A 19,656-nucleotide genomic window follows, 5' to 3' on the forward strand; every position below is an offset into this window, starting at 1 on the left:
TGAACTGCATTCCAGTAAATATCCCAGTCACAGAACCTACAATCAGAACATTAAGTAAAGAGATCGAAATGAAGGGGAAAATTACGAATATGACTGATAAAATATGATACATATAATACATATAATATATAACATATGTAACATATGAGGTTCCCACGAATTAATATCTTGTGGCCACGACATAATATCATGTTCTCACAAGTTTAAATGTGATTGGTTGGAGCGAGAACGTGCAACGATTGGTCAGCCCCACGTGGCCGGTGTCTGGTTGGCTTAAGTAGACGTTTGAGTCTTGAAGCTTGAAATGTTTCAAAATTCACAAATACGTGCAGCGATCTACAAATGCACAGTACGCAATTCACATATAAATGCCGGGCAACGTTGTGTTTGTAGAATAAAAAAAAATATTTGTAAGTATGTTTTTTATTTGCAATTCAAATTTTTTTTTTTACTTGTGAATATAAATCACTTTTGTGAACTCTAAGATTTATATGTGCATCTCATATTATTTATTTTGTGAATATGCTGCTGCTCCTATGTTGACAGGAACACAAAAACGAGAACATATTACACCAATTCTGGCACCTGTCACACCAGGCCAGCAGAGGGAGTCTTGCCCCTCACTGACTGTTGCTGCTCCCTCTGCTGCTTCGCTGGTTACTTCCTGTTTGTCCTCCATAAAAGCCAGCTTCACACACACTCACACCGCGAAGTATTGATTTGCATTTGCGGACTTTACCAAGCGTTATTCCTTGCTCCCAGGTTTTCCTAGTCTCCTTGTTGTTTTCCCTAGTCATAGTTCTGTTTTTGTTTTCCCAGTCTTAGTCATAGTTTTCTAGTTTCTTGTTTTCATTTCATTGTTTCCTTTGGACTGCCCACCTGGATTTTGACTCACGCTTGTTTATTGGATTACGCTATTGGATTATCTTTGCTGTTCATGTTTGCTGGTGTTTTCGACCCTGTCTGCCTGTCTACGATCATCATAATAAAGCCTTGCATTTGGATCCTCACTCTTGGTCGTCCCGCTTGTCACAGAATACTTCGCCAAACCCGGATCCAGCGGCTTTATTTCACCACCAGCAGTTCACCATGAACCCAGCCACTCAGATTATGCGTCTTAAACAAGGTGAGTGGTCTCTTGAGGAGTATGTCATAGACTTTGTCAAATTAGCTAACCAGACTTCCATGGATGACCTATGCTTGATGATATTTTTTCATGGAGGACTTTCTGAACCATTCAGCTCCTCAATGCCACTTTAGCAACCACATTGGACTTTAGGACATTATATAGACATTGCACTGCGATTGAGTGGCTCTCCCTTTACTGTGAGTGTTGTTGAAGAGCCACAGCACAAAATGTCTGCCAGCCTAGAGCCACAGCACAAAATGTCTGCTAGCCTAGAGCCTCAGCACAAGATGTCTGCTAGCCTAGAGCCTCAGCACAAGATGTCTGCTAGCCTAGAGCCTCAGCACAAGATGTCTGCTAGCCCCGAGCCTCAGCACAAGATGTCTGCCAGCCTAGAGCTACAGCATAAGATGGCTGCCATCCCAAAGCCCGTTCACAAGATGGCAGCCATTTCAAAGCCTGTTCACAAGATGGCTGCCTCTCCTAAGCCTGTTCATAAGATGTCTGCCTTTCAAGAGCCCCTTCACAAGATGGCTACCTTTCCTGAACCTGCTCACAAAGTGGCTGCCTTTCCAGAATCTGCTTTCGGAATGACTATTCTTCCTGAGTCCGCGTTTAAGATGGTCACCCAATTGGACCCAGCTCACAAGAAATCTACCACGTCTGACTTCTCTCGCAAGATGGCTGCCACCCCAAGGCCCAATCACAAGATGGCCGCCATCCCCAAGCCTGTTCACAAGATGGCTGCCACCCCCAAGCCTGTTCACAAGATGGCCGCCATCCCCGAACCTGATCACAAGATGGCTGTTGTTCCTGAGCCAGTTCACAAGATGGCTGCCTTTCCTGAGTCTGCACCCAAAATGGCCGCCCTTCCAGATCCTGTTTGCAAAATGGCCGCCCCTCCAGCGACAATTCCCAAGATGGCCGCCCTTCCCGAGTCTGTTCACAAGAAGGCCACCGTCCCAAAGTCCGTTCACAAGATGGCTCCTGTTCCTGAGTTCCTGGTCAAGATAGCCGCCACGCCAGAGCCTGCTGCAAAGATGGCTGCCACGCCAGAGCCTGCTGCAAAGATGGCAGCCAAGCCAACACCTGCTACCGCCACGTCAGCCAAGCCAGCACCTGCTAACGCCACGTCAGCCAAGCCAGCACCTGCTAACGCCACATCAGCCAAGCCAGCATCTACTAATGTCACGTCTGCCAAGCCAGCGCTCGCTAGCATCACATCAGTCCAGCCACAGTCTGTTCAGGTCATGTCTGCTGTTTCTGTAAAGTCAAATCACGTCACAGCAGCTGTTCCTTCAGAGTCACATCAAAACACCACTTCACATTCTGAGTCAAGCCAAGCAACCCTTCCTGAGTCAAGTCAAGATCCAGCCACACTCCCTGAGTCAAGCCAAGACACCGCTTTATCTTCTGAAGCTAGTCAAGATGCAACAGTACTCCCTGAGTCAAGCCAAGTTAAAGTTTCATACCCTCAGACAAGTCAAGACATCCTAACACCTCCTGTATCCAAACAAGTAACAGCAGTACTTGCAGAGTCACATCAAGACACTACTGTACCTCCTGAATCAGGTCCAGTCAAGCCATGTCCAGACACAACCGCTCCAGCCAGGCCAAGTCCAGTTATAGCTATTCCACTAAGGCCAAGTCAAGTTCCAGCTTTCCCAACCACGCCAAGTCACGTCATATTTGTGCCAGCCACGCCAAGTCAGGTCACAGCTGATCCTTCAATGACAAGCAAGGACTCACCCGAGCATCCAGAGCCATGTCATGTCTCACCCAAGCCGTCGCTCCCAAGCTATGCAGAGCCAACGCTCCCAAGCCATGCAGAGCCAATGCTCCCAAGTCACGCAGAGCCAACGCTCCCAAGCCTCACGCCCACTGACCCGGAGGGCATTCCTCTGCCAACTGCGTTACCTATTATGGCAATCGCCATTTTGAGTGTGTGGGCTGCACACTGCGCCCCAGTGGCCTCTTCTGCCCATGAGTCTGGTGGCAAGAGTCTGGTGGTACATAGCGGAACTTCACGCTCTGCCCGCTCCGCCAAGGCTTCACGCTCTGCCAGCACCACAAAGGTTCCTTGCTCTGCCTGTTCCACCTAGACTCCTTGCTCTGCCTGCTCCGCCAAGATTCCATGCTCTGCCTGCACCGCCTAGACTCCCTGTCGTCTCTGACACGACCACGACAGCCGTTTCTGAAGTTCCTGTCTGCCCAGTCATGGCCATGGAGGCAGCGTACTCCTACGAACTCTTTACTTCTCTCCTTGTTCTGTCTGCCTCCTCTGTCTCTGCTCTCCCCAGGTCCCAGTCCATGATGCGGCCTCCTGTTCCGCCCTGGAGGGCTCCTGCGCCTCCTGCTCCGCCCTGGAGGGCCGCTCCGCCTCCTGCTCCGCCCTGGAGGGTTCCTCCTCCTCCCGCTCCGCCCCGGAGGGCCGCTCCGCCTCCTGCTCCGCCCCGGAGGATTTCTGCGCCTCCTGCTCCGCCCCGGAGGATTTCTGCGCCTCCTGCTCCGCCCTGGAGGGCTCCTAAGCCTCCTGCTCCGCCCTGGAGGGCTTCTACGCCTCCTGCTCCGCCCTGGAGGGCCGCTCCGCCTCCTGCTCCGCCCTGGAGGGTTCCTGCATCTCCTGCTCTGCCCTGGAAGGCTCCTAAGCCTCTTGCTCCACCTCCAGCTCCGCACTGGAGGGCTTCTATGCCTCCTGCTCTGCCCCGGAGGGTCGTTAAGCCTCCTGCTCCGCCCCGGAGGGCTGCTCCGCCTCCTGCTCCGCCCTGGAGGGCTCCTAAGCCTCTTGCTCCACCTCGGAGGACTGCTCTGCCTCCGGCTCTGCTCAGGAGGGCCTTTGCCCAACCTGTTCTGCCTCAGTCTCCTGGCCCCCCCACCGCTCCCCTGGACTGTTTCTTCCTGTTGTTTTTTGGAGCATCTGGAAGCCGCTCCTTGGGTAGGGCTATGTCACACCAGGCCAGCAGAGGGAGTCTTGCCCCTCACTGACTGTTGCTGCTCCCTCTGCTGCTTCGCTGGTTACTTCCTGTTTGTCCTCCATAAAAGCCAGCTTCACACACACTCACACCGCGAAGTATTGATTTGCATTTGTGGACTTTACCAAGCGTTATTCCTTGCTCTCAGGTTTTCCTAGTCTCCTTGTTGTTTTCCCTAGCCATAGTTCTGTTTTTGTTTTCCCAGTCTTAGTCATAGTTTTCTAGTTTCTTGTTTTCATTTCATTGTTTCCTTTGGACTGCCCACCTGGATTTTGACCCACGCTTGTTTATTGGATTACGCTATTGGATTATCTTTGCTGTTCATGTTTGCTGGTGTTTTTGACCCTGTCTGCCTGTCTACAATCATCATAATAAAGCCTTGCATTTGGATCCTCACTCTTGGTCGTCCCGCTTGTCACAGCACCTCTCCTTTGGCTTCCTGTTCATTTTAGAATTGATTTTAATCGATTTTAGTTTTAGTGTTTAAATCACTAAATGGACTAGCATATTCTGACTTAATACAGCTATACACTCCAACCAGAGCATTTAGATCCACTGAGCATTTACTTTTGGTTGTTCCTGCCATAAGGTTAAAAACCGGGGGACCTAGTCTTAAAATTCATCTTTACTCGTTGGCTTTCAACACAGTATGCAAGTTAAGTTTTTATGATTGTGTTGGACTCTTGTCTGTTTTACAGTGGTGTGAAAAAGTGTTGGCCCCCTTCCTGATTATTAAATTTTTGTAAAGTTTGTCACACTTTAATATTTCAGGCCATCAAACAAATTTAAATATTAATCAAAGATAACACAAGATGCAGTTTTTAAATGAAGGTTTCTTTTAATGAAGGGAAAACAAAATCCAATCACACATGTCCCTGTGTGAAAAAGTGTTAAAACATAACTGTTTTATCACACCTGAGTTCAGTTTCTCTAGCCACACCCAGGCCTGATTACTGTCACACCTTTTCGCAATTAAGTAATCATAAATAGGACCTGCCTGAGTGAAGTAGACCAAAATGTCCTCAAACGCTACACATTTTGAGATCAGAAGAAATTCAGAAACAAAAGTAAAGGAAAGTAATTTAGTCCTATCAGTCTGGAAAAGATTATAAAGCCATTTCTAAAGCTTTGGGACTCCAGCGAGCCATTATCTACAAATGGCGAAAACATGGAACAGTGATGAACCTTCCCAGGATTGGCCGTCTGACCAAAATTACTCCAACAGTGCAGCGATGACTCATCCAAGAGGTCACAAAAGACCCCACAACAAAATCTAAAGAGCCTGCACAACTGCATGAATGAGATTAGGCAAAAATGGCCTGCATGGCAGAGGTCCAAGACAAAAACCGCTGCTGAGCAAAAAGAACATAAAGGCTTGTCTCAGTTTTGCCAGAATCTTGTTGATACCCAAGACTTTTGGGAAAATACTCTGATGAGGGACTGATGAGACAAAAGTTGAAGTTTTTGGAAGGTGTGTGTCCCATTACATCTGGTGTAAAAGTAACACAGCATTTCAGAAAAAGAACATCATACCAACAGTAAAATATGGTGGTGGTAGTGTGATTGTCTGGGTTCTGGACCTGGAAGACTTACTGTGATAAATGGAACCATGAATTATGCTGTCTGCCAAAAAATCCTGAAGGACAATGTCCGGCCATCTGTTCGTGACCTCAAGCTGAAACTAACTTAGGTTCTGCAGCAGGACAATAATCCAAAACACACCAGCAAATCCATCTCTGAATGGCTGAAGAAAAATAAAATGAACACTTTGGAGTGGCCTAGTCAAAGTCCTGACCTGAATCCTATTGAGATGCTGTGGCATGACCTTAAAAAGGCGGTTCATGCTCAAAAAACCCTCCAATGTGGCTTAATTACAACAATTCTGTCAAGATGAGTCGGCCAGAATTCCTGCACAGTGCTGGAACAGACTCATTGCAAGTTATCGCAAATGCTTGATTGCAGTTTTTGCTGCTAAGGGTGGCACAAACAGTTATTTAGTTTAGAGGGCAAACACTTTTTCACACATGGCCATGTGGGTTTGGATTTCCCTTCATGATAAAAAAAATTCAAAAACTGTATGTTGTGTTTACATGTAATCTTTGATTAATATTTAAATTTGTTTTGATGATCTGAAAAATTAAAGTGTGACATGTGAGCTGAGCATGATCAGGTTTGTACACACTGGTATAGGATCTAGCATACATGCCTTACATATCTACATGTTTTGATGTTAATTGTTTTGTGCCACTAAATTTGGGTTAACTTTTATTCCTTTTTTTCCACCTTAGACCTAACAGCGCTGAAAGAGGAGAGAGAAGATCTGAATGAAACTGAAGAGAAATATCATTTTAAAAATCTTCATGATTTCATATCTGGAGAAAAATCTTTTTGTTCCTTACAGTCTGAAAAGACTTCGATACCATTTACCTGCCATCTGTGTGGGAAAAGTTTCAAGCAAAAACGATACCTTTATGTCCACAGGCGTATTCACACTTTGGAGCGCCTTTTTACCTGCCAACAGTGTGGAAGAAGTTTCACTCAAAAAGGACACCTTAACACACACATGAGAATTCACACTGGAGAGAAGCCTTACTCATGCAACCAGTGTGGAAAGAGTTTCAGTCGACAAGGATATCTTGATGGTCACATGAAAATTCACAATAGAGTAAAGCCTTACACATGCAAACTGTGTGGAAAGAGTTTCACTCAAAGTGGAAATCTTGAAGTCCACCAGACAATTCATACCATGGAGAGCCCTTTTACCTGCCAACAGTGTGGAAAGAGTTTCACTCAGAAAAGATACCTTAACAGACACATGAGCTTTCACACTGGAGAGAAGCCTCACATGTGCAAACTGTGTGGAAAGAGTTTCAAGGAAAAGGGAACCCTTAACACACACATGAGAGTTCACACTGGAGAGAAGCCTTACAAATGCAAACAGTGTGGAAAACGTTTCAGACAAAAAGAAAGCCTTAACAGACACATGAGAGTCCACACTGGAGAGAAGCCTTACTCATGCAAACTGTGTGGAAAGAGTTTCAATGAAAAGGGAACCCTTAATATTCACATGAGAGTCCACACTGGAGAGAAGCCTTACAAATGCAAACAGTGTGGAAAGAGTTTCAGACAAAAAGAAAGCCTCAACAGACACATGAGAGTTCACACTGGAGAGAAGCCTTACTCATGCAAACTGTGTGGAAAGAGTTTCAATGAAAAGGGAACCCTTAATATTCACATGAGAGTTCACACTGGAGAGAAGCCTTACAAATGCAAACAGTGTGGAAAGAGTTTCAGACATAAAGAAAGCCTTAACAGGCACATGCGAATTCACAATAGAGAGAAGCCTAACAGATCCCCTCAGTGTGTAAAGAGTATCAAACAAAATGTCTAGAACGGACAGTTCTGGTCCTTGATTGTAATTGGTTGAGCCACACTCAAACCTGTTGTATATTACTCTACAAACCTACACCTCTTTGTTTCTTGGCAACCACATTGTTGAAACCGCAGTTACAGTTGAGGTCAAAAGTTTACACCCCTTTCAGAATGTGCAAAATGTTTCCTTGTCTATAAAATCCCAAAGTATTCCAATTAGAATCCTATATAAGGCTCCTATGATAGAAATTCTAATTCACTTTTTAAAGAAATATGTCTTGCCCATGATACACTTGTTTGACAGAGTTTAATGCATAAACGTGCAAGGAATAATATGGACTATAGACAATGTATTTTGCTCTGTCTTCAAAGTAAATCTTCACATTTGTATGCCAAGAATTGAAGGGAGAGCTCACAGGAAGTGCACTGTTTTTTGGTTGAAGCACAAGTGAAGGACACTGAGTACGTTTACATGGACAACAATATTCCGATTTTAAAACAATTAAGACAATACTCTGATTAAGAAGCAACCATGTAAACTGATATTTTTGATTAATTTAATCCGACTAAAGTCATAATCGGAATAAACACAAATCGAATTAAGACAGGTGGAGTATTCCTATTTTAGTCGCATTATGGAAGACATGTACACACCTTAATCACACTATTCCCCTTGTGCAGTACTTTTCGCCACATTTTGTGACAGGATACACACTAATGCTGCGTTCCAAGCAGGTTTTTGAGCTCGTAAATCACGTCTTCAAACCACGACTCAGGACTTTGTAGCGTTCCAGGCAAGTCACGCCAAGCATTTATTATTTTTATAGTATTAATAATTGGCTGCCCCCAAGTTATGGAATGTTTTACCTCTTAACATTAGGCAGGCCCCTTTGCTGTCTTTGTTTAAATCACATCTTTTTTCCTTGGCCTTTGACTCCTGAGCTGATATTTGCTGGATCGTGTAAATGTTTGCCCTATATGTGTAGACTTCTTAGTGTTTTAAATGTTTATTTTGAATAATGCGTGCCTTCTTTTAATTTTAATTTTATTGTTCAGCACTTTGGTCTGCTGCAAGGTGGTTGTTAAGTGCTTTATAAATAAAGCTGAATCAATGAATATTGAACCCATAGATCAGTCAATTAGAGATGATCAGGGAATCAAAGGAATAAGTGTTAGAGGTTTAGAGCAAAAAGATTTGTTTGTATGCAGATGATGTTTTGCTGTTTGTTGCAACACCAGCGGTTAGTATTCCTAGACTGATGTCAATTTAAAAAAAATTCGGCACCTACTCAGGATATAAACTAAATGTTCAAAAAAACACACATTTTAAGTTTTAATTATACTCCTCAGAGAGATATGTTGAATAGATTTAAATTTAAATGGAATGCAACAAGTATCAAGTATTTGGGAATATTAATAACCAAAGATACTACAAAATTATTTGACAGTAATTATGGCCCTGTAAATAAGATAATTAAATCAGATATAGATAGGATGGTCCCAGCTGCCCTTAGAAATGCATAATAGAATAGATACAATAAAAATGAACATGCTTCCCCGTCTCTTGTATCTCTTCCAATCCCTACCAATTGAAGTCCCTCTTAAACAATTTAAAGAATGGGATAAGTGGATTTCAAGATTTATTTGGAGGAGTAGGAAGCCAAGAATTAAATTTAAAACACTGCAACTGTCTACAGAGAAAGGGGGCAGAGCACTGCCTTGCTTGTTAGATTATTACAAGGCAGCTCAATTAAGATCATTGGCATGCTTCTGTAACCCAGATTATATAGCAAAGTGGAAAGATCTGGAAATTTCACAGTTAGCTATACCACTGCAATCATTACTAGGTAACAAAACTTTGTATAAACAGAATCGTAATAGTTTAAATCAATGGACTAAAGTTCCTTTTAGAATCTGGTTTAAAAAATGTAAATCACACTCACTGGAAAGACGATCAAGACTACTGAGATGGGTCACCTTTGACCCTGACTTTAAACCAGCAAAATCTGATGGGAGGTTTCAATTTTGGAATAGACTTGGCATCACTACTTTTAGTTCAATTGCCTTAAAGGGAGAACTAGATAGTTTTCAGGAGATCTCAGATAGGTATGGTATGGAAAAATTAGACTTCTTTACTTTACAGGTACCTGCAAACCAGGACTTATTTCAACAGTGAAATAAAATATTTGGAGAAACATGACCCCAATTTAGTAGATTTATTTTTTGATGTTTTATAAAAATAAAGATAATAGGAAACTTGTTTCAAAACTTTATTAAACTAATCAATCCAATAATGAACACTCAACTAGGGAGGTTAGATTGAAATGGGAGAGAGAAGCCAGTCTTGCTATTTCAGAGAAAGAGTGGATGAATATATGTTCAGTTCAAGCTACTTCTACTAGCTCTGGTTTGGGGAGAGAATTTTGCTGGAGGAATCTGGTTAGATACTTTATAACCCCCAAGTTAAAATCTGTTCAGACTGGTGATACAGGTATGGTGGTGTGCTGGAGGAAATGTGGGGAACAAATAGCAGATCACTTTCATGTATTTTGGAGCTGCCCAGCTATTCAGTCATACTGGCAGGAGATAACAAAAGTAATACATAATATCTTTGACGATGCAATTGATTATTCTTTTTCTACAATTTATTTGGGTAACTTACCAGCTCATCTGACAGTGAGAGATAAGTATTTATTAAAGATTTTATTAGCAACTAGCAAGAAAGCTGTAACACGAAAGTGGCTCCAGGCGGATCCTCCAACAAAGTCAGTATGGTTGGACATAGTAACCAGTGTTCAAAATATGGAGAGAATTACTTTTGCACTGAGATTACAAATGGACACATATTATCAATACTGGGAAAAATGGATTGTGTTTATGTCTTTATGTCTTGTAGTTTGACCTCTGTATGTATCCATTATGACCTATGTTAAGATGCAATGGTGACCACGCAACTATTTGCCAAGTTCTGTTGTTATTCTTCTTTTTGAAAAAAAAAAAAAAAACCTTTAAAAATAAATAAATAAATTCTTGAATGTTTCCTCTATATAATTATTTTTTTAATTGTTAATAATTGTTAAGAATTGTTTTATTTAAGAGAAAATACAATTCTAGATTATAATAATGTAGTAAAACACATTTTTTTTCTTCTTACTGATATAATAAACAGTAGTAAAAATCTGCATACTTTTTTTTGTTTTTACCACTATGTGTGAAGGGAAATCATTATACCATACAGGGCTAATAATTATTTCTCACTAACAGAAGCAAGAATAGATTCTAGAATAGATACTGCCAAATCCAAACAGACTCCATTATTTTAGCTGTGCCATAAAATCCATGGTATTGTTTATTTATTTATTTGTATTATTGTTTTAAATAAAGTTACATTTAATCTAAAACTCTGCTTAGATTCAATGACCAACTGGGGTGCTTCATAGATAACAGCTCGATTTTGCAAAATGGGACAAACTAATTGAGAGATTTATCCACTAGGTGGCACGTTAGGTCAACATCGACGATTAGAGAAATGTTTCAAAAATAGATTTATATTTTTTCTAAAATAAACTCAACTGCAGCGGATTTTCATCCTTCAAATCATTAGTCACGTTTCAGCTTTGCACTGCTAGTGTATCAGGCAGTGTAGTATATTTGCAGGACATAATAGATTTCCCAAACTGGGAAGTTGATGAAACAGCATCTATTACAATCAATGGTGGTTCTCCTTACAGTAGACTCTTCCAAAACATCTTTGATTCCGTTCTGAACACTTTGGAAGAGGAAACAGATGAGGAATGCCAACCAAATACATACTACTGCCCAGGTAAAGGGCCAAGATCATCAATGTCAGTAATTATTCTTGGCACAGTTGTGCTCAGACAAGGCTTCTCATCAAACAGCCTTCTGAAATTCATACCACTTCCCAACCTCTATTTGTATTTTGCTCCAAACAGACAAATGCATTGTTTGTCATATTGGCAGCTATTTACATTGTTTGTTTTAGTCTGCATTAAACGTAGGTAAGTCTTGAGCAAGTCTCAAGTCCCTACCATCAAGTCTCAAACAAGTCCAAGCGCAAAAATAAATCAAGCAATTCAAGTCAAGTACCAAACAAGAACAAGCATATTTTACATTTGCCACCTTTTTTATTTTTCCTCAGAAATTAACTTTCTCTATTATACATTTGAAATAATAGTAGTTTAAATATAATTTTTTGAATATGATATATAAAATATAGATGCTACTTTTAATTACCAAATAAAAAATGCCAGTAGGTGGTGGCAAATTACAGTTTTAATGAGTAACTAATGCATTTATTTAAATGGATCATTCAAATCAGTTGATTCATTTATGAACAAGACATACGGATCTCTGCCTCGGTTGCCAGACCCTTGGCCCTGCTTATCCTCTCCGTCTCCATCGCCACCTGCTCAGCCTCTGTCAAGCGACCCCCTGGAGTCGTCAGACCTTCCTCCACAATGGCTCCTCTATCTGTCGGCTCTGCCGGGGGCTACAATCATGGTTGCGACCTGGCTCCTCTCTCCGTCTGATCCACCTTGGACCCTTCTGTCTCCTCCTTAGCTCCTCCCTCTGTTGGATCCGGTCAGGCCTCTGTTGATCATTCTCCCCCGAAGCCTCCTCCTGCATAGACTTTGTTTCCCAGCCCTCTCCATTCTTTTGTTCTTTATACCAGTCCACTTTTTTCTTCATTCCTTGTCTACGGCACAAAGTTGCGCCTTCCGGGAGGGGGGAATAATGTTACGCCCCCATAATTCTCTCTGTCTTGATTTCTCCCATATACCCATATTTGGTTTTCCTGTCATATAGTTATTCCCATCATCTTTCTTTGTCTGGTTAACCTGTCTTTATTATTTGATTTGTGTTGAGTGTTCTGGTGGCTGGCTGTAAGGTTACCTCTTGTGTGTTCCTACCATTCCTGTCTGTGAATTTCCCTGCCTGTGGATTTTTAGTAAAGACGTTGCTTTTGACTCAAGGGGTAAGGTCTTCAACCTTTAGCCAAAAAAGTTAAATGGCTAATGCTGCTGCTTCGGCAGTATGCAGGGAAGGAGACCAGAGGCTGTTTAGTTTGATTAAATGTCAACAGAGGTGATGGACTCATTATGCTAAATAAACAGCTTTTGTGGGGAAACAGCTCATCATTTAATAAATAGAATCAAAAACCAGAGCTCTTGACAAAACCGACTGAAGCCAAACGAAACAATATTACTACTGCATGATCATCCCCAATGGATTCAAATATTGCGCTTTCCAAAACAGCACAGGTGAGTAACAAGATGCAATGGGCCAACCCACATTGTACAGTGGCCCACAGGGAAAACACATCGGTTGTTGTATCTACTTTTATAATGATACAGTACAGTCTGCAGTCTCTAGTCTCATATATTGCCTGTGGTACATGTTTTCTAACACCAGTCAGCAGTAATGCTCCTAATTTCACTGTATGCAAAAAAATACAAAGACAATAAAGGCTTTTAACTCAATTCCATTGATATTATTTAGATATTTCGAACAAAACCTAAAACATCATGGCTTTCAACTATTAAAGCTAAAATAATTTTTTCTTATGCAAATACAATCAGTTGACCGCAATGTTGTTAATAAAATATGAAATGTAAAGATAATGTATTAATAAAAAAGTAACATTTAATAATGACTCAAGCAAAATTATCATTACTGAAAGTAAAAGAGAAACTAATGAGATTGATCTCTCTCCAACTAATTTACAAGTAGGGATGGGTATACATATACATGCCAGACTAGTATGTGTAAATCTGCCAGAGATACACACAAGATTGTTTCTGCATGACTGTGTATAGCAGATGACGAATACAACGCTTCCCACATGCAGTTAAATGATACGGTTACTGTCCAGTGTGGATCCAAATGTACTGAACACTTGTAAGGTTTCTCTCCAGGGTAAAACATCTTATGCGTTTTCAAATGTACTGACTGACTAAATCTCTTGATGCAGTGTGAACACTTATGAGATTTCTCTCTAGTGTGGATCATCTCATGTATTTTCAGATATGATGACTGGTTAAATTTCTTGTTGCAGTGTGAACACTTATAAGGTTTCTCTCCAGTGTGGATCCTCTCATGTATTTTCAAATGTACTGACTGATGAAATGTCTTGTTGCAGTGTGAACACTAAAGGTTTCTCTCCAGTGTGGATCCTCTCATGTATTTTCAAATGTACTGACTGATGAAATGTCTTGTTGCAGTGTGAACACTAAAGGTTTCTCTCCAGTGTGGTTCATCTCATGTATTTTTAGATATGATGACTGGTTAAATTTCTTGTTGCAGTGTGAGCATTTATAAGGTTTCTCTCCAGTGTGAATCCTCTCATGTATTTTCAGATATGATGACTGGTTAAAACTTTTGTTGCAGTGTGAACACTTATAAGGTTTCTCTCCAGTGTGGATCCTCTCATGCCTTTTCAAATGTACCGACTGACTAAATCTCTTGTTGCAGTTTGAACACTTAAAAGGTTTCTCTCCAGTGTGGATCCTCTCATGTGTTTTCAGACATGCTGACTGACTAAATCGCTTGTTGCAGTGTGAGCATTCATAAGATTTCTCTCTAGTGTGGATCCTTTTATGCAGTTTTAAATAAGTTACCGAAATAGAAATCTTTTCACACTTTGAACACATGCATTCTCTCACACCAGTATTTATATTCTCATATACTTTCAAACTTTGTAGACGGCAAAATCTCTTTCCACACAAATGGCATGAATGTGGCTTCACCTTTGTATGAACTTTCAAGTGATACCTCAGACCTGAAGCCCCTAAATACACTTTACCACATTGATCACATGTGTGCTGCTTCTCTCTATTGTGAATGTTCATGTGCTCCTTAAGGTTTGATGAGCGTGAAAAACTCTTCCCACATTGATCACAAGTGAATGGTTTCTCTCCAGTATGAGTTTTCATGTGACGCTCAAGATCTCTTTTTCTTGTGAAACTCTTTCCACACTGAGTGCAGGTGCAACATTTCTTTAAATCTTTCTGTTTGACTTGAGAGCAACTCAAAGGTTTTTCTGTTTTGAAATGATTTTTCTCCTCAACTTGACTTGATTCTTCATTCTCCTCTTTTTCTTTAATCGACTCTGAAATGAAAGTAAAATGATTCATATTTAGGAACTTGTTATAAGCTGAAAAACATGAACAAACTAACATTTGAGAGCAGTGCCAATAAGTCCTACAGATGGTGGCGCCAGAAGCAGATTTGGTAGAGCTGGTGTGTGGGATATCAAAAATAATGATCATTTAAAGTAGAGATCGACCGATTTGGATTTTTCTATAACCGATGCCGATGTTTAGAGGTCGCCGTCAGTCGATTGCCGATTATGCGCTACCGATCTTTTGGCCGACTTTTAGGGTCGATATCTTAAAGTTCTCCCCTTTATTTGCATGCTAAAATGTCACACTAATAATAAGTGGATGCACAACATCTCTAAACTTAACATCATGAACACTGACATGAACTATCTCTCAGATCTTAATTTTGTGCACTGCACAGTATTAACATGAAATATTTAACCAAAGTTAACAAATCAAACTGACCAAGTATTAAATATGTAAAACAGATAATATAAAAAAAGTAACTAAACTAAAAGTTTTAGAGCTGAGATTAATGTTTTAAATATAAAATTAAGGCTATAAAGTGGGCCAATCACAATGATGCATGGACAGTCTGTGCTTCCGACTGACGGCCTGTAAGTACATTAAAGAATTCAGTACTGACTATTGAATGCGAGTTTTGAGCAGTGTAGGGTAGTGCTTGTTGTTTCACGTTCTACGTTTGCAAATGCAGACATGGTGTTATGTTTACACGCCGTGACAAAATGCATAAAAAGACAGTATGAGTCATTATAATCAATCATCAAAATCAAGAATCAATATAAACAATAATGTATGCATCAAATGTCTAATTTATAATGGGTTTTATCATTTCTGTCTCAAAGCACCAAGAAATGGCATCACAACATGGTTAGGGGTGTTACATTTCCAACACACACTTGAGGTATTCGGCCAATCACAAACCACAGATAGCTGGCCAATCAGAGAACACCTCGGTTAAACTGGATTATTTTAGAGCTTTAAAGAGCTGTAAATAGTTGTATAAAATACTTAAAAGTCATTGAAAAGTTCTTGAATTTCTCTCCCAAAATGTTGTACAAACCCTGAAACTAATGATGTAATAGCACTGGAGTATTTCTTCCTCACCACCATGACTTTAGTTAACACTACTGTTTCTGTATCAGAATTGTTTGATCTGTTCAAAACATAATTCACTTTCTGTGAAGCCTGCATTTATAATACTTTTTAAGAGTATTCTTGATGAATTATAATGAATTCATGATGCATTATAAAAATCTTATAGTATGTTGTATCATCTCGTATCATCATGTTTCAGATGAATGTGTAACATGACACATTTGTATTATCAGTTTGATTATTTTGATGGTACCCTTTAGACAGCTTTTGATAAGTAACTCTGCAACTGCATGACAGCTAGCAGTAATTATTATTAGTATTATGCTAAATATATTCTAACACCATATTTTGATGGATCCCCAAAAGACAAACTAATGTGTAACTTTGCAAGTATGTGAATTTTCTACCTAGCCTAAGTCTACTAATTCTAGACTAATAATAATAATAAAGGAGTGTTAGTTGACATGTAGTTGGAAAGTTGCTTATAGTTAATAGACTAGGGGACCATCAAAATAAAACTGTAAAATATAATGTAAAAAATAAATGTGATATGATATAATACATTATAAATTACGTAGATTTAATATGCCGTCCATTGTGTCTTATAAATAATCACAATCTTAGGTTAGAACCACAAATACTCAAGTATTATAATGTATAAAAATTGTTATGATTATTCATGAGATGATATAACTTAGTTTTTTTTTTTATATAATGCATTATGTGTTCATTATAATATATACATTGTAATGTATTATGAATGGGGCTTCATCGAAAGTGTTACTGCCCCCATATATACTTTTCAACAAACTGATCCGCTTTAAAGATTGTTTCTATTACAGTTAACTAAATCTAAAACTGCTGTAAGTATTATTAAAGCTCATTATGAAGTATTATGAAAGCCTGATGTACCACAAACAGTCACTAAAGATGAATGAAGATAAAACACCAACCTCCATGTTCCACAAGTTTTATTCTCAAAGCTTCTGATTCCTCCTGTTTTACTCTCAAAGGTTCTGGTTCCTTCTGATTTATTTTCAAAGGTTCTGGTTCCTCCTGATTTATTCTCAAAGGTTCTGGTTCCTCCTGATTTATTCTCAAAGGTTCTGGTTCCTCCTGTTTTATTCTAAAATGTTCTGGTTCCACAAGTTTTATTTTCAAAAGTTCTGGTTCCTCATGTTTTATTTTCAAAGGCTCTGGTTCCTCATGCTTTATTTTCAAAGGCTCTGGTTCCTCCTGATTTATTTTCAAAGGCTCTGGTTCCTCGTGTTTTATTCTCCAGATTTCTAGTTCACTCGTGTTCTCCTCACTCTCTACTTTAATAAACATCTTCACAGCAGCAGATCTCAGTTCAGCTCATACTTCTCCAGATATTCCTGCTTGCTTCAAAACCTAGTCACAGATATAAGGATGAGAATAGTAAAGGTATTTACTGATCTGATTCAAAACTGTACTTTTCTGTTTACAGAAACTACATTTCTCACAGATAGTACTAAAACAGAATCACAACAAAACATCAGAGAGCACAGCGAATCTAATCTTCTTGCTCTTAGGTTTAATGGTGTTTGTCAAACAGAAGTTAGTGTGTTAGTGCCACCCGCTGGACTGGAGTGAGAAGCGCCGAAAGGAGGAAAATAATGCGGGTGAAATGACTTTGTTATAATGTGCGTTGTTGTTTTTCTTTAAAAAGCCGATCTGCACAAATAAATGAAAATGACTTAAAGTTATAGACTCGCATCATGGTATTGAGCATCAGCAGTCTTTGATAGTGAATATAAGAGGAGAAAAACACACTGACCTGATTAAGATATTTCACATAAAATAGTCCACAAGAGAAAATGATAGTTGAATTTATAAAAAATAAATAACCCCGTTGAAAAGTTCCACTTGATTCCTAACACTGTTCTTAACTGAATGATCCCATACGATAAAAAAATGTTCTGGGGGCAGCCGTGGCCTAATGGTTAGAGAGTTGGACTTGTAATCCAAAGGTTGCAGGTTCGATTCTCAGGTCCGGCAGGGATTGTAGGTGGGGGGAGTGAATGTACAGCACTCTCTCCACCCTCAATACCACGGCTGAGGTGAGTCCCTTGAGCAAGGCACCGATCCCCCAACTGCTCCCCGGGCGCCGCAGCAATGGCTGCCCACTGCTCCGGGTGTGTGTTCACGGTGTGTGTGTGTGTTCACTACTGTGTGTGTGCACTTGGATGGGTTAAATGCAGAGCACAAATTCCTAGTATGGGTCACCATACTTGGCCTCACCTCACTTCCTTTCCTTTCCTTTCCTAATAAATTTTAAAATGTACTTTGAAATATATTTCAAAATATACAAAAATTGGCCAAGAATATATTTACAGAAATATATTTTCTACAAATAAATTTTTTGGCCATTTTTTGTATATTTTTGAAAATATCCCTGCTGAAAAAAACAGCTAAAACCAGCCTAGGCTGGTTGGCTGGTCTTAGCTGGTTTAAGCTGGAAATGGCTGGTTTTAGCTGGTTTACCAGCCTGACCAGCTAAGACCAGCCTGACCAGCCTGGCCAGGCTGGAAAAATGGCCAAAACCCCTCTAAAACCAGCCTGCCTCCCAGCTATGACCAGCTAAAACCAGGCTGGTTGACCAGCTAAAACCAGCCAACCAGCCTGATGTTATGATTTTAAAATATATTTTTAAAAACATCCCTGGTGAAAACACCAGGGATGTTTTTAAAAATATATTTTAAAATCATAAAAAAATATGTTTTGCCCTCCATATATTTCAGTCCAAAAAATACATTCACATCTAACATTTTTTTTAAGAAACTCTTAATTTGATGTCTAAAACATGTACATGTACAGCTTTCAAGCAGTCTCAGTTCCCCCAGCTTAGCATTCACTCCAATCCCCAAAGCCTTCTTGAACACATTGGAAAACCAATTCACTGCCTCTGTAACAGACAAAAATCACAGCTATATTTTAAAGGGGTGGTCCATCACATATCCACATAGAAACAAATCAACGCACACATCAGTAATGGCAAATAGAAGCTCAAGCAAGCTTGCTTGATGTATGAGGACCAATGGGGTTCATTCCTTGCTATTACACATCATGTTTGAGCTTCCATAAAAAACTAAGTTTGTTTTGCACATCAAGCAAGTATGGTTAAGCTTCTGTTTGTTTGCTGAACAAAGTTTATGTTATAGGTAAATTAAATCTGCTCACAATACAAAGTGATTGAGTCTCTTCTGAAAATTAGGTCTAAACTGCTTGATGAATATGAATTCGCTTTATTATATCTTTATAAACTTTCTGCAACATCAGTGTGGTAGCTGTGTAGACTTTCAGTGGAGAGACAGAAATCTCTCAGATTTCGTTAAAATATCTTCTTTTGTGATTTAAAACAAATGAAGTTCTTGCTGGTATTTTTGTAGTAAATTTTACTTTCAACAACTCTGCGTCCGAAAACCAAATACTTATCTCATATGTAGGGATGCAAGAAGACTACTTTTTGCAGAACGTGTCCGATACTTGTATTTTTTATTTCACATATAAAGCTGTCATGGTTTTCTTGTCAAGCGCAGTCCTTCACTTGGCACCACGGTCAGTTTTGCTCTGTCCTCCTGCAAAAGACAAAAAAAAAACACAATACATGAACATTTGAATACGGTACAGTGGATATGCAACAGTCTTCTGACTGGTTTTAGATTTCCAAAAGGTTTTGTAAATCTTAACATTAGGATTAAAAAATATATGCTTACTATAGTCAAAAGAGTGACAGATCAAATTTGCTCTCACACCCCCTTTGTAACAGTTCCAGCACTGACTAGTTTTATGTAAATTTAATTGCAAGGTATAAAAACAGAAAGTATAGTGTTTTAAATGTACATTAAATGAAAAAAAAAAAAAAGTAGAGATAAGAAAGAGAAAGAAAATAGAAAAGTATTCAGATTTACAATGTTAATAACTT

General features: G+C 39.8%; 2 protein-coding genes across 2 annotated transcripts in view; one reads left to right on the plus strand and one right to left on the minus strand.

Annotated features, from left to right (window-relative positions):
- The window catches only part of LOC141326076 (uncharacterized), a 214,985-nt gene that overhangs the window by 148,142 nt on the left and 47,187 nt on the right, over positions 1-19,656 (plus strand). The window contains exon 5 of the mRNA XM_073834775.1: positions 6,631-7,417. Coding sequence (XP_073690876.1) covers positions 6,631-7,417 — 787 coding nt within the window. The remainder of the gene's footprint in view (positions 1-6,630; positions 7,418-19,656) is intronic.
- LOC141325712 (uncharacterized) lies at positions 11,614-17,234 on the minus strand. The gene is made up of 2 exons (XM_073834463.1): positions 16,664-17,234; positions 11,614-14,599 (listed from the first exon to the last, which is right to left on the minus strand). The coding sequence occupies exons 1-2, from the start codon at positions 17,037-17,039 to the stop codon at positions 13,668-13,670; spliced, it is 1,308 nt and encodes a 435-aa protein (XP_073690564.1). The 5' UTR covers positions 17,040-17,234; the 3' UTR covers positions 11,614-13,667.

The sequence above is a fragment of the Garra rufa genome, chromosome 2 (assembly GCF_049309525.1).
Source record: "Garra rufa chromosome 2, GarRuf1.0, whole genome shotgun sequence".
NCBI lineage: Eukaryota > Metazoa > Chordata > Actinopteri > Cypriniformes > Cyprinidae > Garra > Garra rufa.

Bases quoted from the DNA above. Each gene is read 5' to 3' on its own strand.
- LOC141325712 (XM_073834463.1), bottom strand. From the start codon at position 17,039: ATGTTTATTAAAGTAGAGAGTGAGGAGAACACGAGTGAACTAGAAATC. The intron at 14,600-16,663 runs GTTGGTGTTTTA...CTTTCATTTCAG, and splicing joins AAAACTTGTGGAACATGGAG to AGTCGATTAAAGAAAAAGAG.